At 55.6% G+C, this 26,914-nt stretch overlaps 1 protein-coding gene across 8 annotated transcripts; it reads left to right on the plus strand.

Moving 5' to 3' along the window:
* Positions 1-23,198, plus strand: PEAR1 (platelet endothelial aggregation receptor 1). Of its 8 annotated transcripts, XM_050779123.1 has the most exons (24): positions 1-134; positions 8,870-8,967; positions 10,536-10,706; positions 11,428-11,532; positions 11,997-12,097; positions 12,949-13,041; positions 13,294-13,537; positions 14,304-14,424; positions 14,615-14,751; positions 14,828-15,040; positions 15,352-15,526; positions 15,614-15,734; positions 16,462-16,625; positions 16,716-16,818; positions 16,944-17,090; positions 17,322-17,447; positions 19,041-19,169; positions 19,286-19,414; positions 19,562-19,774; positions 19,986-20,074; positions 20,181-20,313; positions 20,482-20,550; positions 20,642-20,890; positions 21,431-23,198. In XM_050779123.1, the coding sequence occupies exons 3-24, from the start codon at positions 10,606-10,608 to the stop codon at positions 21,580-21,582; spliced, it is 3,114 nt and encodes a 1,037-aa protein (XP_050635080.1). In that variant the 5' UTR covers positions 1-134; positions 8,870-8,967; positions 10,536-10,605; the 3' UTR covers positions 21,583-23,198. The 8 variants fall into 8 exon arrangements, with proteins under 8 accessions (XP_050635080.1, XP_050635041.1, XP_050635044.1 ...); XM_050779084.1 differs by having other exon boundaries at positions 15,352-15,734; XM_050779087.1 differs by having other exon boundaries at positions 10,597-10,706; positions 15,352-15,734.
* Positions 23,199-26,914: the final 3,716 nt, after the last annotated feature.

Consider the following 26,914-nt stretch of genomic DNA (forward strand, 5'->3'; position numbering starts at 1 on the left):
TCCCCGCCGCTCCCGCAGTCAGGCTGGGGCTCGAAGCGGGGACCCTCGCCCCGTCCTCGGTTGTCCAGTCCTCCTCCTCGCAGACCCCAGCAGTTCCCACCCGAGGCCACAGGAGAGACGGGGTCCCCAGACAGGTGAGTGACTGCGCGCCCTCCGGCAGGGAAGGCCCGGGTGGTGGGGCCCGGAGGCCACCCTGCCCCGGGGAAAGGGCGTGCGGCCCCGAGGTCCCCCTCCTCGACTAGAGTCTGAGGCCCCAGACCCAGGAGTGTAGAAAAGAGGGACTGATAAGGAGGGGAAGGGGGGCAGTGGAGGGGGCCAGCGGGGATGGATTGGGGTTCCCTTTCATAATGAACACGTAAATAAGATAAAATGCTAGCGAGGTTGTTCCCTGAGCCCCTGGTCCCCGGACTTTGGGAGTCAGGGGCAGCCTGGCTCCCTGACCCCTCCCAGGGGTGGGAAGAGAAGACTGGGTGCTGTCCTTGGCTTTTAAGGGAAGTGTAGCCACAAGAGCATCGACACTGGAGCCAACACTGCCAAGTGCCACCCTCCACTCTGCAGCTGTCTGTGGGGTCTTGGTCAAGAGACCTGACCTCTGTGCCTCAGTTTCTCGTTTCTAAAGGAGAATAATATAGGGCCTATCTGATGGGTTGTGAGGCTTAAGTGAGCAAAAACGTGTCTCCTGCTTTGAACGACACTAGATAAACAGATGATCAGTGTCGTCTCTCTGCCCACCGGGGAGAAATGTTTGACGGAGGATGTAGAAGGACCCAAGTTTGCAGGTTCCTGGCTCTCACATCTTTGCCAGTTATGAGGACTGGGGGTTTGGTTTGAGGTCCTGGGCATCTGGATCCTCAGAAAACTTGGCAGGCTGATGATCTGAGGTTGTGCTAAGAGCCAGGTGGGAGTGTGGGGGGTCCAGGAGCCCAGGCCCCATCAAGGCCACCCTTCACTCCTGCCCCCATCTCCAGCCTCCGGTAGCTGCTCTCCATTCCCCTGTTCTGGCCTGTTATGAGTGGCCTCTCCTGGGGCTGGGCTGTGACCCTAGTCCCCTGGGACAGGAACAGCTTGTGCTAGCCTGAGGTTCCCAGGCTCAGCCAGGCCTCAGCTCGGGCAGGATTAGGCCGGGTGTCGGCTCTCAACCCTGGCCTAAGCTGGCCTTGTACTGGGGGATGGTTAGAGACCAGGGAGCTCATCTCTGAACCCCGCTCAAACCCAGCTCATGGTATAGGGCCTGTTGTGTGTGCTGGTGAGCCAGTCATAAGCCAGGGTGTGGGCGCAGCCCTCTTGTCTCCTGTGTCTCCTCCCTGCTGTGTGGCCTCTCCCACTCTTGAGGCCTCTGAAGGTCTACCCACCATGTTCCCCACTGCAGGTGGGGCTGCCATCTCTAGGAGCTGAGTTGGCCAGACTCACTTCTCTGCCTTCCTCTCTCTCCACTGGAGGGTAAAGCTGAGAGTTGGCATCTGTTCCTCCAGCCTCTGTCCCCCCTCAACATCTCCTATCAGACTCTCCCAGAAGAGGAAACTCATGCTCCAGGCAGCCCCATCCACCAGTCGGAAACCTGGAGAGAGATAGAAGGTCATGGGGCTGCTGTGTGCCTCCCCACCCGATACACACTGCTGGGGAGGAGGCTGAGGCCAGGTGGAGCCTCCACCACGGTGCTCCCCAAGCCTCTCCTCTGAGGAGCTTTGGGAGCCTTGAGAAAGAGGCCTCCCAGGACTCATGGGGGACCCTGGGGTGCCATCCTAGCTCTGGGGAGGATGTTGGCTCCTGTCACCTAACCTACAGGGGAGAAACCAGAAGGAAGGGGCAGAGAAGACAGGGAAGGAGAGAGAGAAACACAAAGACAGAGATGGAGACAGATATAAATATGGAAACAGAGGCTGACAGATGCAGAGACACAGCAGAGGCATAGACTCATTACAACAAAATGCCCGGAGGAAGAAAAGCAGGCCTGGAAAAATAGAGCAGAGACCTAGGGATAGAACAAAAAGGAGGCGGAGACTGAGGGAGAGGAGGAGAAAGTCAGAAGACCAAAGAGAAACTATGAGGTTAGAAAGCAGCACACTGGAGGCCGGGTGCGGTGGCTCATGCCTGTAATCCCAGCACTTTGGGAGGCCGAGACGGGCGGATCATGAGGTCAGGAGATTGAGACCATTCCGGCTGACACGGTGAAACCCCGTCTCCACTAAAAATACAAAAAAAAAGAAAAAAAAAAAAATTAGCGGGCATGATGGCCAGCGCCTGTAGTCCCAGCTGCTCCAGAGGCTGAGGCAGGAGAATGGCGTGAACCCGGGAGGCAGAGCTTGCAGTGAGCCGAGATCACACCACTGCACTCCAACCTGGATGACAGAGCGAGACTCTGTCTCAAAAAAAAAAAAGAAAGAAAGCAGCACACTGGAAACACCAGGCGAGGTGGCTCATGCCAGTAATCCTGGCACTTTGGGAGGTCAAGGCATGAGGATCTCTGGAGGCCAGGAGTTCAAGACCAGCCTGTTCAACATAATGAGACTGCATCCGTGCAATTCTTTTTTTTTTAATTAGCTGGGCGTGGTGGTACCTGCCTGTGGGCCCATCTACTCAGGAGTCTGAGGTGGGAGGATCACTTGAGCCCAGGAGGTTGAGGCTGCAGTGAGCCATGATCATGCCACTGCATTCCAGCCTGGGCACAGTGAAGCTCTGTCTCAAAACAAAACAAAACAAAAAGAAAGCAGCACAGGCTTTGGAATGAGATAGACCTGGCCCAAATTCCTGCTCTGGCTTCAGTTGCCTGTGTGGCCTAGGACAAATCACTGAACCTTTCTGGGATATTTCTTCATAAAATGGGAGGCATAATAGCGCTTACTTTATAGGATTGCTGGGAGAACTAAAAGACAGGATCTAGCCACAGTACACATTTAACGAGGCACGGTAATTAGTATTACAGCACCCATGTGCGGCAAGACGGGAGTCCTGAGAGAAACAGCATGTGGGTGGGCCCTGGGGCATGGCCTGCTCACTGCTGGTGGGTGCTCGTGCCCTCCTGCTTTTGCCCTCCGTCCTACCCCCATGAAGTGGCTCCTGGGGCCCCGTCCCTCTGTGTAGGAGGAGATGTGTGCAGTGGACAGTGAGCGGGTGTTGGCCCTGGAAGGGGAGGCACAGGATGAGGGCTCATGCGGTGTGGGCATGCCCCTCCACCTCCAGGTGACTCAGGGCCTGGCGCTACTGTGCACTCATTCCATAGGAACTTGGAGGCCGGCCCTGAGGAATTCCTGCCGGAGGTCAGGAGGGCAAGTCTGGAGCCGCCTTTTGCTTTGTCACATTGAAAAGTTCTTTCTGCATTCCACTTTCCATCATCTCATCAAACATGCACCTCACTGTGTCTTGAGGGCCCCGGGACAAGGGCCCAGCTTTACTGTCTGGAGTGTGGGGAGACACCACAGCCGCGGAACATCTCTCCCTCTCTCCCATTCCTGGGAAAGTCAAGGCGTACTGGAGTCAGAAAGATTTCAGGGTGTATCAGTCCATCCACTCCACACAAATGTTTAGTTATTGCCTGCTGGGTGCCAGGCATCCTGGGTGTAGGTGCTGGCCAGTGCTGGGGTTATAGTGGTGAGGAAGGCAGAGAAATACCCTGTCCCCAGGGAGCTCCAGTTCAGTGAGGCAGACTAACTTTAATAAAAACATAATGACTCATAGGATGGGAGCTGCGAGGAAACACCCAGGGGGCACCCAGGCCCGCTCACAGAGCCTTGGAGAGGAATAAGATTTGAGAGAGTCCAACCTGGTGGGGAAAACAGACTCACAAACCAGCAATCACAGAAGGGGTATCCATCAGCCTAATCAGCCCAGCAGACTTGGAGTATTTCGGGGGCTGTGAACCCCTGGGTTGGCCTGGGTGAGTTCCACTTGTCTCCAGAGGAGGTACACTGGTGCCAGGATTTTGGTTGAGGTTTGGGGAGGCGTGGACCCTCCAGGGACAGATGCATGTCCAGCTGGGAGCCGGCCTCAGGGCATTCAGGGGAGAAGAGCAACCCCAGCCTCCTTGAAGCCGTGAGGGTCTGTGGTGACTGTGCTGTGCTGAGAGCCTGCAGGAAGGCCTGGAGAGTAGGGAGGAGTGCGTGAGGCCACAGCCACTGAGGGGCTTCTTGGAAGAGGCTGGCCTTGAGGCTGTGTAGAACCTGGGCATTTCAGGGGTGGCCTGAGCCACGGTGGAGGTGTGGTGAGAGGCATGTGGGGTCAGCGGCTGTCCAGTGTGATGGGAGCGCAGGGGTAGAGGCAGTGAAGCTGGACCCCCCGGTGGGGGCTGGCCCCCTGGGTGTTCTTTATTGGGGTGTAAGGAGCCACAGAGAGTGGGAGAGAGGGGCAGTGGCCAGAGCACTTTTTGAACGTAATCTTGGGGTGGCGATGAACAGGGTGGGCCTGGGGGGGTGCTGCTCCCTAGCCTATGTCACCCCAGGGGTTACCTCCCCACACAGCTTTGTCCTTTGAAGCAGATTGGAATCCTGCTCTTGCCCCTGGCAGCCAGACAGCCCTTGGCAAGGCATTTTGCCTGAGACCCTCCACCGTGCTGCCTACGAAATGGGGATGACAATTACCAGCACCTTCCAGGGTGGCGGCGAGGGTTGGGACGGGCACTGGTGACAGCCTCCAGGAGGTGTGCGATAGATGTGTGAATCAGGGTCCCTGCAGCTGTCCCATTTCCTGATGAGTAAACAGGTCGGACCTAGGACCCTCTAGCTTCTGTTTCCTGAGTCACAGAGAACACAAGTCCAGCCCCTCACCCCTGCCCCTTTCCCGCCCAGCCTCTGGCGCACTCTGGTCGCACACGCAGGCTTCCTGTTTCTCCATCCGGCAGACATGCCTGGCGTGCCGAGGGCCTGGCCAGGCTGGATATAGGCGGCGTTCTGTGCTTCAGTGTACAAGTGTGTACACGGGTGTACCGGGTAGCCGGTGGAGCGCAGCAAGCTGCTGCGGGAGCTCCCTGTGTGGGGAGGGAGGGGAGAAGTCTTTGGACTGGGATCTCACTGCTGGGTGGGAAGGACTAAGTGATCCTGTCTCCATGGCAAAGATAGGTTAGAAAAGGCCACAGAGAAACAGACACAAAGACAGGGAGACAGACAGGAAGACAAGAGAGATACAGGGCAAGACAACCTTAGCACCAAGCTAAGACGCATGGCTTTAGTGAGTGGATCATAGCAGGAGTTCAGCTTCCACTCTGAAAGTGGAAAGCCCTTGAAAGTGGATGCTGTTGGCCGGGTGCGGTGGCTCAAGCCTGTAATCCCAGCACTTTGGGAGGCCGAGACGGGCGGATCACGAGGTCAGGAGATCGAGACCATCCTGACTAACACGGTGAAACCCCGTCTCTACTAAGAAATACAAAAAATAGCCGGGCGAGGTGGCAGCGCCTGTAATCCCAGCTACTCGGGAGGCTGAGGCAGGAGAATGGCGTGAACCCGGGAGGCGGAGCTTGCAGTGAGCTGAGATCCGGCCACTGCACTCCAGCCTGGGCTACAGAGCGAGACTCCGTCTCAAAAAAAAAAAAAAAAAAAAAGAAAGTGGATGCTGTTGTGCAGTAAATACGCCGTGCAACTATACATGGCAGCCTTAGTATAGAAAGGGAAGAAGAGAGGCAGGAAGACAGAGACCAAGAAGCTGATGAAGGAAGCGGGTGGGGAAAGGTAGACAGCAGAGTTTCTGATAGAGAACAAGACAAAAGTCAAAAAGGAAGAGGCAGAAACCCTGGAGCTTGGAGGATTCTGTTTTTGCATCAACACATATCCACGGAGCAGGCTGTAGTCTGAGGTCTGAGGTTCTGTTCCAGAATGGTCACTGGAACCAGCAGTTCCAACGTTTGCAGGACCCTGAGAGATGGCGGGGAGTGATAGTCTCCCATTTTACAGATGAGGAGATGAAGGATCAGAGGACTCAAGTGATATATTATAACTCAGGTTACACAGCTTGTAAGTAACAGAGATAGGACTAGAAGCTTTGTACTCCAGGACGGGAAGTGGTGAGAGAGAGAAAGAGGGAGATGGAGAAGAGAGGAGGGGGCAGTCGGACAGAGCAAGGAACTAGGGTTGGTGCTCAGGCCCAGGTCCGGGGGAAGCAGAATTCAGGCATTCTGCCTTGTCAACTGCGTCTGGCTTGAAGATGCACCTGGCGGGCAGCCCATCGTTTTGGGGGATCAGGTTCTCGGGGGAGCCTGGCCCCCTCCCGCCCCCACTTCCTTTCTCTCTGTCAGCATTTGCGGCCCCATTCCCATTCCCGGATCATCCTGGGGGTTCTTCAGAAAACACAAGAACGTTTTTCCTGGAATTAATACCCAAAGGCGCCAAGGGGAGGGCGGATGGGGGCCACATTGGGTGCAGGAGGAGGAGTGGGACTGAGGACGCTATCAAGGAGACAGCTAACATTAACTGAGCATATTAGGTACTGGCTCTTACCGCTTTATCTAGACCAACTCATTTAGTCTGCACAGCGACCCTACAAAGGAAGTACTAATCTCATCCCCATTTTATAGGTGAGGGAACTGCAGGCTGGGATTCACACCCAGGCTTGAACTTGGGCAGGGGTTGGGGGTGCAGAGCTGAGGGGTTATCCTGTGCTACATGATTTCCCAGAGAAGCTGGGAGCCCGTGGGGAAGTCCCTTCTGCTGTCTCACTTCCATTGCCCTTACTCTCTGCTTTCTATAGAAACGAATCCTCCTGTCCACCAGAAACTCTAATCACCCCCTACCCCTGCTCCCCCAGAGCCCACTCCCAATTCCTTCATCCTAGGAGGGGCTGAGGCACAGTGAGGGTAGGGGTGCCCCCCACCAGATGGAACCAGCTGAGCTGGAGTTTGGGGAAGCCCAGGGAGGGTGATCCGGTCTTCTGTGTGGGCTCGGAGGCTGAGAGGGCAGGGATGCTGGGCTGTGCAGGCGGGACTGGGATCTCAGGGCCTGGCCAGGAGCCCAGCCGATTTACATCTTGAGGTGGAGGAGAGAGAAGTGTCAGCTCATTCTTGACTGTAAACACATCTCAGTTCCCACGCTTCTGATCATGTTCTTGTGGCAGCCCCCACCCCCATCCCCTTCTCCTGTCCAACCCCCTGCCAGCTCCCCCACCCCCATAAGAGAGGCTTCGAAAAAGAAGATACAGAGCCCCTGGGCTTCCCGTCTGGGCTCGGGAAAGAATGGAATCATGGGGAGTCCTCTGCCAGCAGCCTGGATTTGGATCCCAGCTCTGACGCTCCTGGTTGTGTGGTCCTGGTCAGGTTTCTTACCCTCTCTGTGCCTGCTTCCTCATCTCTGAAGTGGGCCGTAACACCTACCACAGGGGGTTAATGTGAACTTTAAATGTGATGATCCATGTAAATCTCTCAACACCCTGCCTGTCTCAGCTCAGTGTCACATTATGATTCTTGGGAGGGAAGGTGTTGAGTCCCTCACACCAGAGGCTTGGAAGGTGAAGGTTGAGTAGGGGAACAGGAGGGGGCCTCCACGTGACGAAGAAGCCTGCAGCGGGGGTGCTCCAGGGTCCCCCTCAGTGAGTGCAATGTGGACCCCCAGGGCAGGGCAGGGGCCCAGGAGTGGTCTGATTTCACCCCCTTGAGGGGTATGTGCAATCTCTTGGGGCCCGGTGCTGCTGTGGCTGGGAGGGGTTGGGGGAGCATGGGCCAGGCTCCGGTGCCCTGCCCCTTAGGGACAAAGGCTTAGATGGGAACAAGCCTGGAGGCCAGGCTGGGGTTCTGGGCTCCTGGTCTGGCCTGTGTTCCCTTCTCAGAGGCGGAGGATGGTCAAGCCAAACCCTTCCTCTTCCTGCCAGGACCCCCACCCCATCTGTCCCCTCCCTGGGCCACCCACTGATCTCCCCTGACCCCACCCTGGCTTCCAGCCCTGGGCTGACCAGCTGATGCCTCCTCCGCACTCCGGCCCTACCCTGAGGACCTTTGGGAAAACAGAACCTACCCACCCCTCCAGCCAGCTAACCTCCCAGCCAGCCAGAAGTGGGTGGGGACTAGAGTCAGCCCCTCCTCATGCTCCTCTGTCCCTCTGTCCTTCAGTCCATCTCAAAGCCGCCCAGGTGAACCGTGTCCTCTAGAAGTTGGCTGGGAGGAGGTGACAGGGACAGGACCTGGGTGGGTGGGGGCTGATGGGAATGGGAGGAAGGACCTTTTCTAGGCCCAACAACAGCTCAACCTATATGGCACCTCCTCCCTGGGCCTTAACTCGGGTCCTTCCTGGAACAAGTTTTGTCCATGCCACCACGCCTGGGCAGGGGGATGGCTGGGGAATCCCTGTGCGTCTCAGGAGATGAGGCTCACCCAGGGACAAGGGTGATGAGCCTGGCTTCAGACAGACTGAGCTGCAGTTGGAGCACAGGGGCCCCATACCAGGGCCAGAGCTGAGGGTCCAGGAAGAGGGGAGTGTGGAGACCGAGAGACGAGGCAGAGGTGTATGGAGGGCTCGGGGTCCTGCCCAGGGCCCTGGCTGCCAACCACACTGAGGGAGAGGTGGGGAGAAGGTTAGCTGGGGCCAGGCAGAGCGAGCCCTGGAGTGGGTATTGGGCCTGGGAAGATGACTGGAGCAGGACAGGCTGGGAGGGGATGGTTTGGGGACATTAGGAGAAGGGATGACTCTGTCTGGGAGTGGGGATGTGTCTGAGTGATGTAGGCGTGGAGCGCTGGGACAGACTCTGAGGAGTGTCTCTAGGGCACTCCTGACTGTGGCCTCTCGCCTTCAGAGGGGGCCACAGTGTCAGTTCTGGAGACAAGCCGCTAGAAAGAGGCTTCTGGTCATGGCCCTCCCATATGCTACCCACTGCGTTCAGGATGGTGGGAGGACAGAGCCACCCCCGTCACGCTCCCTGATGTCCCTCTTCCTAGCCAGGCTCTGTTTCCTGTTTTCAGGCTTCATATCCTGAATGCTGGGATCCCCCAGGACATTCCCTGGCCCTCAAGCCCCAGGCCCCAGGACCCAGGGCTGAGCTGTGGGCAGGCCCTACCTGGTGAGTTACTTGGCTACGGAGGATGGATGAGAGGAAGCACAGAGGAGGCTAGAGGCTGAGATTCGCGCTGCGGGAGGTGTGATGGGGCATGCGGCTGGGCTGCACTGGAGGGGTGGGTAGACGCTGGCACTGGGAGGAGAGGTGGGCCAGCATCCTGGATGAAAGGCTGGAGATCTGGCTGCTGGAGGGTTAAAGGTGAAGGAAGAACACGGCGGTTGAGATAGGGTTAAGTTAGGAGCCTAGACCTGGAGGGAAGGAGGGGCCGCCCTCCTTGGGGCTGAGAGCGGCTGTGGGGACCCTGGGAGTGTGTGGGTGTGGGGTGTGAGGTGGGGCCAGGCAGCAACATTCCAGAGATACTCAGGGGGGTAAGGGGCCAGCAACCGCGACCTTTCTCTCATCTCAGAAAAATCATAAGCAGATGTGGGCGCCTCGGGGAGGCGTAGAGCAGGGAGCCAGAGCAAGTTTTGGGAACACGGAACGCAGAACCTGAAGCCGGCTGCGGGGATGGGCACTGTGGGAGCTCAGCCTCTCCCAAGCTCAGGAGCTGAGGCAGCAGAGTCGTCTGAAGTCCTGGGAGCCAGGGGCGGTGGGGATGGAGAGGACCCCATTTCCAAATGGCTGACAGGGCGGTCTAAGGGAGGCAGGAGCTTTTCCTTAAATGCAAGACCAGGTTGGTGACCTCTTCAGGTGATAACACCTAGAGCTGGGTGTTGTGGTGTGCCGGCTGAGGTGTCACAACCGACTCTAGGAGGGAGACTGGCCTTGGGTTTTAGTGTTTGCTAGTTTCTCTGGTGTCAATAATCCCCCATGCCTGATTTTGAGCTACTCATGTGACATCATTGAACATGTTGCTAGGAAGAGATGCATACAATTGGCTCTCTGGGCCCGTATGAGCTGGCTCCAGCACACCACTGGTTGGGAGGTCACCTGGACCCAGCCCCACTCCACCTCATAGAGCAGGAGACCCCTGACAGCATTTCATCAGGCTGGTTTTGGCTTCCGCCTGCATATACCCAGTGCCGGGGAACTCACCACCTGAGGTAGCCTATTTCATTCCTGAGCCACTCCGACTGTCGGAAAGTTCTTCCTCTGACTGAGCCCAAGGCTGCGTCCTTCATCACTTCCCTCACTGGTTCCAGTCTCACACCTTGGTACAAATATCAAAGTGCCCTGGGTAGGGCCTGGGCTGGGGACTGGGGATTCAGAGATGAAAGGCACTGGGTCCCTGCCTCTGGAGGTCATGGTCAGGGAGCAGGCACTGGAACAGCGGGGTGGGGGTGAATGGTACTGGCACCCCCAGAAGGAATGAGTGGGGTTGTCTGCCAATGAGGATCAGGAGGTGGAGGAGGGAAGGGGTGGCACCTGAACTAGACCTTGAAAGATGAGAACTCTGGGTGAAGAATGAGACATGAGTGTGTCTAAGCAAACTATGAGCAAAGACCGGAGGCGTGGAAGTGACTGCAGCTCAGGAGTGAGGTGTGGGGGAGCTAGAGCCCAGAGCAAGGGGCCAGAGGACACGGGGCCGCAGCCTGGTCTCTTCTGCATGCCCACGGCTCAGGTCTCTGCAGACAGGTCCTCCAGGCTGCTGGCTGCAGTGGCCCTGCCTGCTCTGTGCCGACCCTGCTGCAGGCCTCTGCAATGTCACTGCCTCTGTGTCCCCTCCTTCTCCTGGCCGTGGGCCTGAGGCTGGCTGGAACTCTCAACCCCAGTGATCCCAACACCTGCAGCTTCTGGGAAAGGTGAGAGGGCCCCTGCTGCACCTTGAGGGCACGAAGCCCTAGCTCCCGATTGTCCTTGTTGTCCCTACGGGAGTTCTCTTCCTGGTCCTTCTTTAACCTCCTTCCTTCCCTCCAGTCTCCCCCCTCCTGCCTATTTCTCTGTTTCTGCTCTCTCTACTCCTCTCTATGGGTTGCCTTTGACCCCAGCCCCATTTCTGACCTTGTCTCAGTCTCTGAGCCATCCTTTCTCTGTCCCTGTCCCTTAGTTCCTGTGGGAGGCCAACTTTGGAACAGGGCACAGAGTGGGAGTCATTCCTTGTGGAGCAAGCAGAGGGGCTGGCCCAGGAGGAGCAAAGGAAACAGGGCGGGGAGAAAAGACCCAGGGCAAAATATAGCCGGAAATGCTTCAGCCCATCTCTGCCAGCTGGGCCCAAGAGTCAGTTCTCACTTACCCTTTCCACACAGTGAGGGGAGGGCAGGGAGAGAAAAATGGAAGGCTCTGGTCAATAAAGTGGGAAGGGGGCTCTGATGGAGGGTATCCCAGGAACCTTCCAGTTCTGGGAGACGCCCTCCAGATTTGAGAGGTGAGACAGAATGGGGGTCCCATCCTAGGCTTGGGGAGCCAGCCCCAGCGCTGGGCTTTGGATTCCCCACTGTGGCCAAGCCCTCATGGCCGTTTTCCCACTGTGGCCACTCAGGCCTCCTCCTGCCCTCGGTCCTGACCCTGTTCCCTGTCTTGCAGCTTCACTACCACCACCAAGGAGTCCCACTCCCGCCCCTTCAGCCTGCTCCCCTCAGAGCCCTGCGAGCGGCCCTGGGAGGGCCCCCATACTTGCCCGCAGCCCACGTGAGTGCTCCTCATCCTCCGTGGGTGGATGGGCTGCCTGAGTCTCTGCCTCAGCCTGGCCCCTGGCTCTCTGTACCTGTTTGCTTCTCAGAAACTCAGAGGAAACTCCTGGCTTCTAGGGACTCATTCTGCATGGTCCGTGTCGGGTGCGTGTGTATGGGATGTATATGTGAATGCGTGTGTGTGTGTTTAGGGTATGCACGCATGTTACAGTATATGCCTGTGGGGCTGGGGTGGGGGCAAGAAGGGAATGCTCTTTCTTTCTTTTTTTAATAGACAAGGTCTCGCTGTGTCACCCAGGCTGGAGTGCGGTGGCGAGATCGTAGTGCACTGCAACCTCAAACAGGGAATGCCCTTTCTCTGCGCCCTCAGCCCAGAGTGTTAAGTGGTGCCCCCACCCTGGCCACACTGTGGTGAGTGCGGACAGCAGAGGGGGCTGAGGGCTGCCTTCCTGGCCTCCGCAGGGTTGTATACCGGACCGTGTACCGTCAGGTGGTGAAGACGGACCACCGCCAGCGCCTGCAGTGCTGCCATGGCTTCTACGAGAGCAGGGGGTTCTGTGTCCGTGAGTCCAGGGTTGGGTTAGGGAGCGGGGTGGGGCAATGGAATGGCGGGAGCTTAGCCTCAGCCTTAGGACTTAACCTTCTGAGTCCCTCCCGGCCCCCGCTAGAATGGGGTTACTCCTCTGCCCTTTTGGGTTCCCCCCTCCTCTCCTCTCCCTGGCCTTGTCCCCAAGATGCGGATCAGCACTTCCCTGTCCATCGCCACCTCCCACCCTTCTCTCCAGCCGGCCCCATGTGTCTCCCACCCCATCTCTCCATGTCTCTCAACAGTGTCTCTGCATCGCTCTCTGCCCAAGAGCTCTCGTTCTGTCTCTGGGCTGTCTCTGTGTCTCTGTTGACTTGGTGTCTGGGTCTGCCTCTGTCTCTTCCTGTCCCTGACTCTCTGTTGCTATTGGTCTCTGACTTGTCACTATCTAGCCTCTCCCGCCCACTACACCCCGCTCCCAGCACTCTGTAATGACTGGAGCCTGTCTTCCTCTTCCTCCCACTTCCCTCAGCCACTGCCCATCACCAGCCTCTGCAAACACTGCTTTCCAGAGAACCCCGGCCCTCACCCGCCCTCTCTCTGGACAGTGTCCATGTCCAGACCCCCTCTGAGATTCTCCCCCAAAGCATTTTCCCAACAAGGTGCTCAGACAATTTCACAAAAAGGAACAGGGGAACCCAGAATGCTGGCATCTTGCTAAGTTCTCCCCCCGAGTTGCTGCCCCTCAGTCTTTATCTTAGAGGCAAAATTGGGGCTTCGAGAACTTCAGGTCCCTGATTTTGGAAGAAGGTGGAGTTAGGCTTTGCGGGATAAAAGCTGGCTAGGGACAGGGGTGGACACATCTCACCACACCCATCTCTGTCCCAGCGCTCTGTGCCCAGGAGTGTGTCCATGGCCGTTGTGTGGCACCCAATCAGTGCCAATGTGTGCCAGGCTGGCGGGGCGATGACTGTTCCAGTGGTGAGTGGCTACTGACCCCAGGGAGTGGCCTCTTGTGCCTTAAGGGCCACAGGACCCTCAGGTACACCCTCCCTACCAGGGTACAGGGGCTTAGGACCCCAGGGCTATTACCCTCCAGAGCCCCATTGCTGCCAGCTGCCTTTTCTGGAGATGTGGAAGACAGGGCGGGCATGTGGGGGCTGGGAGACAGAGACGGGGAGGCTGCGGATGGACTAGACCCCCGGTGACCCTTCCCGCCTCCTTATCCCACAGAATGTGCCCCAGGAATGTGGGGGCCACAGTGTGACAAGCCCTGCAGCTGCGGCAACAATAGCTCGTGTGATCCCAAGAGTGGGGAATGTTCTTGCCCTTCGGGTCTGCAGCCCCCGAACTGCCTTCAGCCCTGTACCCCTGGCTACTATGGCCCTGCCTGCCAGTTCCGCTGCCAGTGCCACGGGGCACGCTGCGATCCCCAGACTGGAGCCTGCTTCTGCCCTGCAGAGAGAACTGGGCCCAGGTGTGTAATGGGGGGAATGACACTCTAACGAAGTCACAGACACAAGGCCACACAGACCTACGTGGGGAAATGAGGCAACTCAGACAAGGCCCCAAGTGTGGGGATGGTGTGGAGGCCAAGATCCTGGTCCCAGCGGATCCTGTGCCACCTCACTAGTGGAGTGACCTTGAGCAAATTATTGACTCTTTGTGGGCTTGTTTCCTGTCTGTAAAATGGGAATAGTATTATTTACATGGAAGGGTGGCTGTGAAGATAACATGAGGTAGCACGTGTGGGAAGACATGCTGTAAAGTGAGGCTGGGACAAGGACCCAGAGAACCCGGTTGCAAAGCAGGGTACAGGGCCAGGAGGAAGAAGGTAGAACTAGGTGGAGGAAGAAGGTAGAACTAGGTGGAGGAAGAAGGTAGAACTAGGTGGAGGAAGAAGGTAGAACTAGGATCAAGCTTTGTGGAGGCGCTCCTGGACCTGAGCCTACTACAGTAGCACAGATGTTCCCCAAGAGGGAACAAGCCCAGCCAAGGTGAGGAGGTGGGGGTGCCCAAGAGGCAGACATGCCACCCGTGGCTCTTTGCTCACCCCCACCTGCTGGGTGTCCCTGCCATTTCCAGTCCTGGAAATCTTTGCTTTCTGACTCGACAGTCCCCAGCAGGGAAGAGCAAGTGTGAGTCACTAAGTCCTGAGGGGGTTGTGGGGGCGGTCCTTGGAGGCAAGAGGGGAAGCAGTGATTGCTTGTTTGCACATGGACTCCCCCCGCTCTGTCCCGCAGCTGTGACCTGTCCTGTTCCCAGGGCACTTCGGGCTTCTTCTGCCCCAGTACCCATCCTTGCCAAAATGGAGGTGTCTTCCAAGCCCCACAGGGCTCCTGCAGCTGCCCTCCTGGCTGGATGGTATGGAGGGTGGGGCCTGTGGGCATGGGGTGTGGGTCTGGGGAGAATTCTGTGGTTGGTGCTAAGCAGGCCTCCAAGGAGGGTGTGAATGAAGGGGGTGAGCTCTGTGGTTATGGGGGTATCAAGGGGTCCTGTGGCCTTGGGGAGGAGGCTGGGTGCCTGGGACCCTGTTGACCTCTCATCCCCACAGGGCACCATCTGCTCCCTGCCCTGCCCAGAGGGCTTTCATGGACCCAGCTGCTCCCAGGAATGTCGCTGCCACAACGGCGGCCTCTGTGACCGATTCACTGGGCAGTGCCGCTGCGCTCCGGGTTACACTGGGGATCGGTGAGTGGCGTGGGGAGGGCAGGAGGCGGGAGGGAGGAGGTGGGGCGGCGCCAGGCTCACTCAGCTAGGTGCCCAGGTGCCGGGAGGAGTGCCCGGTGGGCCGCTTTGGGCAGGACTGTGCTGAGACGTGCGACTGCGCTCCGGACGCCCGTTGCTTCCCGGCCAATGGCGCATGTCTGTGCGAACACGGCTTCACTGGGGACCGCTGCACCGAGCGCCTCTGCCCCGACGGCTTCTACGGTCTCAGCTGCCAGGCCCCCTGCACCTGCGACCCGGAGCACAGCCTCAGGTGGGCTTCGGGACAAGCCAAAGGATCAAGAGGCCAATGGGGAGGTCTTCGGGGCCGAAGTCGCCACAGCGCTAGGGCCATATCCAAGCGGGACAGGTGTCACAGAAGGGGAAAGGGAGGGGCCTCGGGGGCCGGGAGGGGCCTGGGGTACCGCTACTTGCCCCAACCCCGGTTTCAGAATAGCGCGGAGCCTCCCTAGTGGCCCCCTTACCCCAGCGTTGTGCGAATCCCACCCACCACGCAGAGGGGTCGAGGAAGCTGGCCTGCCCCGGCCCAGCTCAGACAGCGCCCCGCCCCGCCTCTGCCCCCAGCTGCCACCCGATGAACGGGGAGTGCTCCTGCCTGCCGGGCTGGGCGGGCCTTCACTGCAACGAGAGCTGCCCGCAGGACACGCACGGGCCGGGGTGCCAGGAACACTGTCTCTGCCTGCACGGCGGCGTCTGCCAGGCTACCAGCGGCCTCTGTCAGTGCGCGCCGGGCTACACGGTGAGGCGCGCCTCGCTGCAAGGAAGCGAGGCAGGTGGAGAGGCCAAGGAATGGGCCGCCCCTCTCACCCCCTTCACCCTCTTTCAGGGCCCTCACTGTGCTAGTCTTTGTCCTCCCGACACCTACGGTGTCAACTGTTCCGCACGCTGCTCATGTGAAAATGCCATCGCCTGCTCACCCATCGACGGCGAGTGCGTCTGTAAGGAAGGTAATAGGACGGAGTTTCCCAGAGAGAAGACTTGAGTGATGGCCAAGGGAAGAAGGGAGAGTCCAGGAGGATGGGTAGGCCAAGGGCAGGGGAGCAGCTGCAGGGTAAGGGTGGAGGGGCAGCCCCTGGACACAGGGAAGGAATCCAGGCTGCTTCCTTTCTGGAAAATCCACTTTGCTTTTCTTCAAGCACAAAGATCCTACCTGTCCTTAAAGGCCGAGGCCAAAAGACACCTCACTGGTGAACATCCCTCACCCTCAGTCATACAGAAATACAACTACCACCCTGGGAAGGGCCTCATGCCTGCCAGAGTGGCACGTTGGCAACCTTTAGGCTGGATTTTGATACGGTTGTGTTTTGTTTGGCTACCTCTCTATTAACAAGTCTCCCATCTTCAGTCCCCACTACTCCCTATATTGTCTGGCACATCCTCTGTATAAGTCATTTAGTTACCTGATGGAGCTCCTGTAAACATTTGGGTTTACTTCCATCCCCTTTATCTTGCAGAAGGCACCCCAGACCCAGAATGGGGTGGTACCTCACTGGAAGGCAGTTAGCCTTCTGCTCAGCATCAAATAGTTCATAAGCTTTTCTCCTGTATAGTGCCATGAACACCCCCCACCCGCCCCAGCTCATAGCATAGAATCTGGCCCAGCCAACTCCCACTGTGTGCTTGCTCAGGAGGGGAGCTGAGTCCCCATACCTACCTACCAGGCCCCTCCTCCAGGTTGGCAGCGTGGTAACTGCTCTGTGCCCTGCCCACCTGGAACCTGGGGCTTCGGTTGCAATGCCAGCTGCCAGTGTGCCCATGAGGCAGTCTGCAGCCCCCAAACTGGAGCTTGTACCTGCACCCCTGGGTGGCATGGGGCCCGCTGCCAGCTGCCCTGTCCGGTGAGTGCTGGACAGCCTGTCTGCCTGGGGGAGGGAGGGCACGGCGTCCCCTAGCTGACTGGCCTACCTGCTCCCCACTCCTTCTCCAAGAAGGGGCAGTTTGGAGAAGGCTGTGCCAGTCACTGTGACTGTGACCACTCTGATGGCTGTGACCCTGTTCATGGACGCTGTCAGTGCCAGGCTGGCTGGATGGGTGAGCATTCTGGGGCCCCAGGCCTACTGTGGATTGGGGGGTGCATCCACAGGAAATGTGTCCAGAAGAGCCCCCTGCAACTGAAGGGGGCCCAGCCAGGCACACCCGACTGCTGTCTCCCACAGGCACGCGCTGCCACCTGTCCTGCCCTGAGGGCTTATGGGGAGTCAACTGTAGCAACACCTGCACCTGCAAGAATGGGGGCACCTGCCTCCCTGAGAATGGCAACTGTGTGTGTGCACCCGGATTCCGAGGCCCCTCCTGCCAGAGATGTGAGGCTCCCTACTGCCCCCTCCACCTGCCACCAGCAGGGGGCAGTGTAGCGTCAGAAGCCAGCACACCCCCCACGTGCAAACTTACCACCCCCTCCACCCCCTTGGTCTGGTTCTCTGACCCGTCTTCAGACTAGTTACTGCAGTGGGAAGGAGGGAGGGAGACGGTGGAGTAAGGGCTGATTGAGGATTGACCTCTGCCCCCAGTCACTGTGTACCCCTTTCCCCCAGCCTGTCAGCCTGGCCGCTATGGCAAACGCTGTGTGCCCTGCAAGTGCGCTAACCACTCCTTCTGTCACCCCTCGAACGGGACCTGCTACTGCCTGGCTGGCTGGACAGGCCCCGACTGCTCCCAGCGTATGTGGTAGCTTGTGTGTCTGAGCACCTGTGCATGCTTAGAGGGGGTGCTGAGGACGGGAGGTCTGTGTCCCCCAGCTCCTGGGTATAAAATCCTCTGCGCCCACCTCGAGCAAATATTTATTGGGCACCACCTACATGCTGGGTACTGTTCTAGGTGCTAAGGATGCAGCAGTGAACAGGTCAGGGGAAAAAAAATTCCTGCCCTTCTGCATGGGAAACCTGGGAAGAACAGTATTTTTACAGGAGCAGGGGAAATCATGGGCTTAGCTTGGGACTTTTTCTTTTTTCTTTTCTTTTCTTTTTCCTTCCTTCCTTCCTTCCTTCTTTTCTTTCTTTCTTCCTTCCTTTCTTTTCTTCCTTCCCTTCCCTTCTTCTCCCCCTCCCCTCCCCCCCTCCTCCCCCTCCCCCCTCCCCCCCCCTCCCCTCCTCCCCCCTTCCCCTCCCCTCCCCTCCTCCCCCCCTCCTCCCCCCTTCCCCTCCCCTCCCCCCTCCCCCCCCCTTCCCCTCCCCTCCCCCCCCCCCCCCCCCCCCCCCTTCCCCTCCCCTCCCCCCTCCCCCCCTTCTCCCCCTTCCCCTCCCCTCCCCTCCCCCCCCCTCCCCCCTCCCTCCTCCCCCTCCCCCCCCCCCCCCCCCCCCCCTCCTCCCCTCCTCTCCCCTCCCCTCCTCTTCTTTTTTTTTTTTTTTTGAGACAGAGTCTTATTCTGTTGCCCAGCCAGTGGCATGATCTCGGCTCCCTGCAACCTCTGCCTCTGGTTTAGTTAATTCTTTTGCCTCAGCCTCCCCAGTAGCTGGGATTACAGGCAAGCGCCACCACAGCAGGCTAATTTTTGTAGAGACCCCCAGGGTTTCATCACGTTGGCCAGGCTGGTCTCGAACTCCTGACCTCAGGTGATCCACCCGCCTCAGGTGATCTTGGCTTCCCAAAGTGCTGGGATTACAGGTGTGAGCCACTGCACCCAGCCCTTTTTTTCTTTTGCACTTTTCAGTTTATTTTTATTTATATATTAATAAATACATGTATTTATTTTGTGAGCCTTTCCCCCACAAAAATATATTACGATCATCGAAAAGATTAGTCCAAAAAAGCCAAGTAAAACGAGTTTGGAAAGAGGAAACAGGCTGTTATGAAGAAGGTTGAATGTCAGCTTACCAGCAGGCAGGGTAAAGAAGGAAGTCATCTTGGTGAAGAGTTTTTCCACAGAATCTGGTTACAACTACTATTAGATTATTGTTAGTGTCAGACACACACAAAAAAATGCCTTAAACAGGATATATGTTTACTTATGTCTTATGTTAAAAACAAAACAAAAATCCATCTGGGGTAGCTTGGAAGCCTTTGGTTGTGTGGCACTGAATACATTATTTTGAAGTGCAGATGTTAAGTAGTTGGACACGTGGGTTTGGAGTTTGGGGGAGAGATGGGGCTGGAAATAATCACTTGTGAGTCATTGGTTGCAGATACTGTTCAAAGCTTTGCTGTCCCCAGGGAGACCAAAGCTGAGCTAAAGGCTTCAGTGGTGCTGGGGCCTGAGAGTTCATCCAGGAGGAGCTGTACCCACCCCACCCAGACAGGCCCCTTGTCTCCCGTAGCATGCCCTCCAGGACACTGGGGAGAAAACTGTGCCCAGACCTGCCAATGTCACCATGGTGGGACCTGCCATCCCCAGGACGGGAGCTGTATCTGCCCCCTAGGCTGGACCGGACACCACTGCTTGGAAGGTACCAACAGAAGGGGAACTCCAGGCCCCTGCCTCCAACTTACCCCTTACCCAAAAAGGAGACTAGAGTTTCATGTCCCCTCTGATGCCTGCCTGCCTCCTTGGCTGTCTCCCCAGGCTGCCCTCTGGGGACATTCGGTGCTAACTGCTCCCAGCCATGCCAGTGTGGTCCTGGAGAAAAGTGCCACCCAGAGACTGGGGCCTGTGTTTGTCCCCCAGGGCACAGTGGTGCACCTTGCAGGATTGGTGAGTTCTTTGCCCCCTCCTTCCCACCCATTGTCTCCAGGGAACTGGGACCTAGGCCCCTCATACTGTCCCTACTTCCCTCCTGAGCACCTCCCCCATACAGCAGAGCCAAGATGCCATTCTGAGTGACTGTCCCATCCCACACAGGAATCCAGGAGCCCTTTACTGTGATGCCTACCACTCCAGTAGCGTATAACTCTCTGGGTGCAGTGATTGGCATTGCAGTGCTGGGGTCCCTTGTGGTAGCCCTAGTGGCACTGTTCATTGGCTATCGGCACTGGCAAAAAGGCAAGGAGCACCACCACCTGGCTGTGGCTTACAGCAGCGGGCGACTGGATGGCTCCGAGTATGTCATGCCAGGTGAGTTGGCACGGGGCCTGGGGCACAGATGAGTGGCTGGCTCATAGGCACAAGAGTGGATGCTGGGCGTGACCCAAAGGGAAGATGAGGAGTGGGGAGGAGGGAGGAAGGGAAGTCAGGGAGGCCAAAGTACTGATCTCCAGGGACAGAACAGCTCTCTTGGACTCCTGCCCGTCGCTGAGCTCACCCTGTGCTTGTGTCTGTCATGCAGATGTCCCTCCAAGCTACAGTCACTACTACTCCAACCCCAGCTACCACACCCTGTCACAGTGCTCCCCGAACCCCCCACCCGCTAACAAGGTCAGTGCCGGGGGAGGGGGTGCACTGTGGAGGGAAGCGTGCAGACCTGATTCTCTGGAAAGCCCTGTCCTTGCCTCTTGCTCTCCCTCCTGCACTGTCCCCTTAGGTTCCAGGCCCACTCTTTGCCAGCCTGCAGGCCCCTGAGCGGTCAGGTGGGGCCCACGGGCATGATAACCACACCACCCTGCCTGCCGACTGGAAGCACCGCCGGGAGCCCCCTCCAGGGCCTCTGGACAGGGGTAGGTGCCGAGAGGCCAGGGCCTCTGGTGTGGGTGGACGTGTGCAGCCCAGATGCCGCGTCTGAGTGTGTGTGTCTGGAGGCGGGGGCTCTGGGCCCCAGTTCTAGAGGAAGCGCGAGCCTGGGGAGGGGACAGAGGATTGATTACCGGTTGCCTCCTCCTCCTCAGGGAGCAGCCGCCTGGACCGAAGCTACAGCTATAGCTACAACAATGGCCCAGGCCCATTCTATAATAAAGGTATGGGCACAGGGGCAACGAGGGAGGTGGCTGAGCTGGGGCTAAGGAACCAGTGCCTCCATGGAGCCTGACTTCTTTCCTCTATCCTTAGGGCTCATCTCTGAAGAGGAGCTCGGGGCCAGCGTGGCTTCCCTTAGCAGTGAGAACCCCTATGCCACCATCCGGGACCTGCCCAGCCTGCCAGGGGGCCCCCGGGAGAGCAGCTACATGGAGATGAAAGGCCCTCCCTCAGGATCTCCCCCCAGGCAGCCTCCTCAGTTCTGGGACAGCCAGAGGCGGCGGCAGCCCCAGCCACAGAGAGACAGTGGCACCTACGAGCAGCCCAGCCCCCTGATCCATGGTGAGCCCTCCCTCTCCACTGGCAGGAGCAGCAGAGAACTGGGATAAGGGAGGCAGAAACAGAGAAGGAACAGAGGGAGAGGAGAAGGCATAATGTGGCACCACGAGTGAGGCCTTTGGGGTCAGCTTCGGGGTCAAATCAGGCATGATGGGGAGGCGACATGGCCTCTCGGAGCCTGTGTCCTCATCTGGAGAACAGTTTGGTGAACCTACCTCGCCGGACTCGGGATTGAAGTGGGGTTGTATAGCATCAGAGTGGTGGAGCTGGTACCCAGAAAAGTAGGGAGCCAGGCAGGTGATAAAGTCTCCTCGTGTTATGGGAGGTGGGCAGGCTGAGGTGGCTTTCTCCCCTGGCAGCTGAGGAACTAAGAGCGTTTTGCTCGGAGCCGCACGGCTAGCTGATGGTAAATTGGTGTATGTATCCAGGCCCATCTCTTTGCCTTGAAGAGGTTGAAGAGGAGAGGAGTGAGGTGGGAGTGGTCAGAATGGAGAGAGTGATGGGAGGAGCCATTCCCTCTCATCCTGTCCTTTTTGTTTCCAGACCGAGACCCTGTGGGCTCCCAGCCCCCTCTGCTTCCGGGCCTACCCCCTGGCCACTATGACTCACCCAAGAACAGCCACATCCCTGGACATTATGACTTGCCTCCAGTACGGCATCCCCCATCACCTCCACTTCGACGTCAGGACCGTTGAGGAGCCAGGATGGTGTGGCAGAGGCCAGCACACCTGGCTGTTGCTGCCCAAGGCTGGGGACAGAGCCTAGTGTACCCCTGCCAGGAGCAGGGAGTGGCCCGGCAGGCCGTGAACATGAAGAACACTTGACAGAGCAAGTGAATGGAGAGATGGGAGCCTCGTTCCCGGGTTCTACCATGGGAGATACTGATCAACAGGATGCCTGGCTCCCTTTCCCAACCCACTGCTCCCAAGGCCCCCAGGGCCCTGTGTATATAAACTGGTGGGTTGGAAGTTGCTGGGTAACTGATTTCAGACGTGTGTGGGGTACCTTTCTGTGCACACTCGGGCTGGGCTCTGTGCGTGTGTGTGTTTCTGTGATTTTAGAAGGGTACCTGGCACAGGTTCTGTCCTAGGACACTTACCATTTAGTAGGGAGATGGACCCAACCCAATTAACTCTAGCAATAGCCTCCTAACTGGCCTCCCTCCATTCATTCAGTAAACCTTCCAATGCACGGCTCAAAATTTCAAAATACAGGCTGGTTAGTTACTCCCTACCTGAAAGCCTTCATAGGTGCCCCTTGGCTCTTCTGCCAGTATCAAAACTTTTGAAGGTCTTAAAGGCCCTGCTTGCCTGGCCCATCTGTCTCTCCAGCCTCACCTTGAACTGTGTTCCTGTCACTGCACGCCAGTCACACAGGCCTCTAGGTCCTCCAGTAGGCCACACTTCTTTCTAGCACAGGGACTTGCACACTTGGAGTGCCCTTCCTCCCCCACTCACCTGTTCACCCTTACTCTTCCTTTACACCTCCTCCTCAGGGAAGCACCCACCCTCCGTACGTGTTTCACAGCCCTGATTGCAGCTGTGTTCACTCACCAGGTACCTGCAGAAGGCCTATAGGGTGCCAGGAACTTCTTTAATGTGTTCTTTCTTTATGTGATTATTTGATTAATCTCTGCCTCCCCCACTAGACTGTAAGCTCCCTGAAGGCAAGAATCCTGTGCTCAATATTAGCTCTCCCTTGGTACAGAGTAGGCATTCAATAAATGCTCCCCAAAGGCTGAGTGGCTGACTGAATTAAAGTACCAGTGACAAGCAGTAACTGCTAAGATAGATGAGCCACCTGTGTGCTCTGACAGTTATAGACTGAATAAGTTGGAGACTTCCTTAAATGGTGGCATTTCCACAAGGTAACAACACAGAGCTCAGATATGGGAAGGTGCCAGTGGCAGGGGTGCAGAGGGGCTGGAGCTGAGGATGGGTGAAGAGGCTGGAGACGGGATAACAGGAGAGAGTATACAGGCATGCCTCAATTTATTGCACTTTACAGGGAGCAGAATTTTTAAAGAAATTGAAGGTTTGGGGACATATAGGTGACAGCAATAGGTTAAGAAAAGTGAAGCAAAGAAATTGAAGATTTATGTCAACACTGCTTTAAGCAAATCTATTGGCACCATTTTTCCAACAGCATGTGCTCGCTTTGGGTCTCTGCATCGCATTTTGGTAATTCTTGCAATATTTCAAGCATTTTCATTGTTATTATATGTGATCTGTGATCAGTGATCTTTGATATATTATTGTAATTGTTTTGGGGTGCCATGAACCTCACCCATATAACATGGCAAACTTCATCAACAAACGTTGTGTGTGTTCTGACTGCTCCATCGACCAGCCGTTCCCCCAAGTCTCTCCCTCTCTTAGGGCCTCCCTGTTCCCTGAGACACAACAATACTGAAATGAGGCCAGTTAATAACCCTACAGGGGCCTCTAAGTGTTGAAGGGAAAGGAATAGTCACATATCTCTCACTTAAAATCAGAAGCTAGAAATGATTAAGCTTAGTGGGGAAGGCATGCTGAAAGCCAAGACAGGCTGAAAGCTAGGCCTTTTGCACTAAAGAGCCAAGTTGTGGATGCAAAAGAAAAGTTCTTGAAGGAAATTAAAAGTGTTACTCCAGTGAACACAGGAGTAACAAGAAAGTGAAACAGCCGGCCGGGCGTGGAGGGTCACGCCTCCCAGCACTTTGGGAGGCCAAGGCAGGTGGATCATGAGGTCAGGAGTTTGAGACCAGCCTGACCAACATGGTGAAACCGTGTCTCGACAAAAAATACAAAAACTTAGCCAGGTGTGGTGGTGCGCACCTGTAATTTCAGCTACTCAGGAGGCTGAGGCAGGAGAACAATTTGAACCCAGGAGGCGGAGGTTGCTATGAGCTGAGATCATGCCATTGTACTCCAGCCTGGGTGACAGAGCAAGACTCTGTATCCTGGCTAATATGGTGAAACCCTGTCTCTACTAAAAATACAAAAAACTAGCCGGGTGAGGTGGTGGGTGCCTGTAGTCCCAGCTACTCGGGAGGCTGAGGCAGAAGAATGGTGTAAACCCGGGAGGCGGAGCTTGCAGTGAGCTGAGATCCGGCCACTGCACGCCAGCCTGGGCGACAAAGCGAGACTCCGTCTCAAAAAAAAAAAGAAAAAAAAGGAAAAAAAAAAGAAAAAAAAAAGGTGAAACAGCCTTATTGCTGATATGAAGAAACTTTAGTGGTCTGGATAGATCAAATCAGCCAAAATATTTCCTTAAAAGCCAAAGCCTAATCTACAGCAAGACCCTAACTCTCTTCAGTTTTATGAAGGCTGAGAGAGGTGATGAAGCTATAGAAAAGTTAGAAGCCAGCAGAGGTTGGTTCGTGAAGTTTAATGAAAGAAGTTTAAGAAGCCATCTCCATAACATAAAAGTGCAAGGTGAAACAGCTCATGCTGATGTAAAAGCTGCAGTAAGTTATCCAGAAGATCTAGCTAAGACAATTGATGAAGGTGGCTCCTCTAAACAACAGATTCTCAATGTAGACAAAACAGCCTATATTAGAGGAAGATGCCATCTAGGACTTTCACAGCTAGAGAGAAGTCAATGTCTGGCTTCAGAGCTTCAAAGGACAGGTGTTAGGGGCTAATACAGCTGGTAACTTTAAGTTGAAGCCAATGCTCATTTACCATTCCAAAAATGCTCAGGCCCTTAAGAATTATGCTGAGTCTTTAATGTGGCGTGGTGGCACATGCCTGTAGTCATAGCTACTTGGGAGGCTGAGGTGGGAGGTTCGCTTAAGCTCAGGAGTAGAAGGCTGTAGTGAGCTATGATCATGCCATTGGACTCCAGCCTTGGTGACAGAGCAAGATCCTGTCTCTAAAAAAAAAAAAAAGGCCGGGTGTGGTGGCTCACGCCTATAATCCCAGCACTTTGGGAGGCTGACTGAGGAGGATCACAGGAGTTCGAGATCAGCCTGGCCAACATGGTGAAACTTCATCTCCACTAAAAATACAAAAAAAAATTAGCTAGGTGTGGTGGCGCACACCTGTAGTCCCAGCTACTGGAGAGGCTGAGGCAGGAGAACAGCTTGAACCTGAGAGGCGGAAGTTACAGTGAGCCAAGATCGTGCCACTGCACTCCAGCCTGGGTGACAGAGCATGAATCCATCTCAAAATAAATAAATAAATAGAAAAGAATGCTAATTTTACCCTGCCTGTGTCCCTGTGCTCTAGAAATGGAACAAAGTCTGGACAATAGCACATCTGTTTACAGCATGGTTTACTGAATATTTTAAGCCCACTATTGAGATCTACTGCTCAGAAAAAAAGTATCCCTTTCAAAATATTACTGCCCCTTGACAATGCACCTGGAGATATACAAGGAGATTAATGTTGTCTGCATGATTGCTAATACAGTATCCATTCTGCAGTCTATGGATTGAGGAGCAATTTCAACTTTCAAGTCTGATTATTTAAGAAACAAATTTTTGTAAAGCATGAGTTGCCATACATAGTGATTCCTCTGATGGATCTGGGCAAATTCAATTGAAAACCTTCTGGATAGGATTCACCATTTTAAATGCTATTAAGAACATTTGTGATTCATGATGGGAGGAGGTCAAAATATCCATGCTAACAGGAATTTGGAAGAAGTTGACTCCAACCCTCATGGATGACTTGGAGGGGTTCAAGACCTCAGTGGAGGAAGTAACTGCAGATGTGGTAGAAACAGCAAGAGAACTAGAATTAGAAGTGGAGCCTGAAGATGAAGCTGAATTGCTGCAATTCATGATAAAAGTTGAATGGATGAGTCGCTTATGAATGAGCAAAAAAAGCAGTTTCATGAGATGGAATCTACTCTTGGTGAAGACGCTGTGAGCATTGTTGAAACGACAAGAAACAATTTAGAATATTCCATAAACTTGGTTGATAAAGCAGTGGCAGGATTTGAAAGAATTGACTCCAATTTTGAAAAAAGGTTCTACAGTGGGTTACATGCTGTCAAACAGCATTGCGTGCTATTGAGAAATCTTTTTTTTTTTTTTTTTTTTGAGACGGAGTCTCGCTCTGCCGCCCAGGCTGGAGTGCAGTGGCCGGATCTCAGCTCACTGCAAGCTCCGCCTCCCGGGTTCACGCCATTCTCCTGCCTCAGCCTCCTGAATAGCTGGGACTACAGGCGCCCACCACCCCGCCCGGCTAGTTTTTTTTTTTTTTTTTTTTTTTTTTTGTTTATTTTTTAGTAGAGACGGGGTTTCACCATGTTAGCCAGGATGGTCTCGATCTCCTGACCTCGTGATCCGCCCATCTCGGCCTCCCAAAGTGCTGGGATTACAGGCTTGAGCCACCGCGCCCGGCCGAGAAATCTTTTGTGAAAGGAAGTCAATTGATGTGGCAAACTTCACTGTTGTCTTATTTCAAGAAATTGCTACTGGCACCCCAACCTTCAGCAACCACCACCCTGATCAGTCAGCAGCCATCAACATCAAAACAAGGCGCTGCACCAGTGAAAAGATTATGACTCACTAAAGGCTCAGATGATATTAACATTTTTAGCAATAAAGTATTTTTTAAATTAAGGTATGTGCATTGGGCTGGGCGCTGTGGTTCATGCTTGTAATCCCAGCACTTTGGGAGGCCGAGGTGGGAGGATCACTTGATGTCAGGAGTTCAAGACCAGCCTGGCCAATATGGTGAACCTTCGTCTCTACTAAAAATACAAAAATTAGCCGGACATAGTGGCGCACGCCTGTAATCCCAGCTACTAAGGAGGCTGAGGCAGGAGAATCGCTTAAACCTGGGAAGCAGAGGTTGCAGTAAGCTGAGATCACGCCACTGCACTGCACTCCAGCCTGGGCAACAGAGTGAGACTCCGTCTCAAAAAAAAAAAAAAGTATATGCATTTCTAGACATAATGCTATTGCACACTTAGCTACAGTATAGTGTAAACGTAATTTTATATGCACTGAGAAAAACAAAAGCGGTGTGACTCACTTTATTGCCATATTAGCTTTATTGCTGTGGTCTGGAACCCAACCCTTAGTATTTTGGA

Source organism: Macaca thibetana, chromosome 1, assembly GCF_024542745.1.
Source record: "Macaca thibetana thibetana isolate TM-01 chromosome 1, ASM2454274v1, whole genome shotgun sequence".
Lineage (NCBI taxonomy): Eukaryota > Metazoa > Chordata > Mammalia > Primates > Cercopithecidae > Macaca > Macaca thibetana.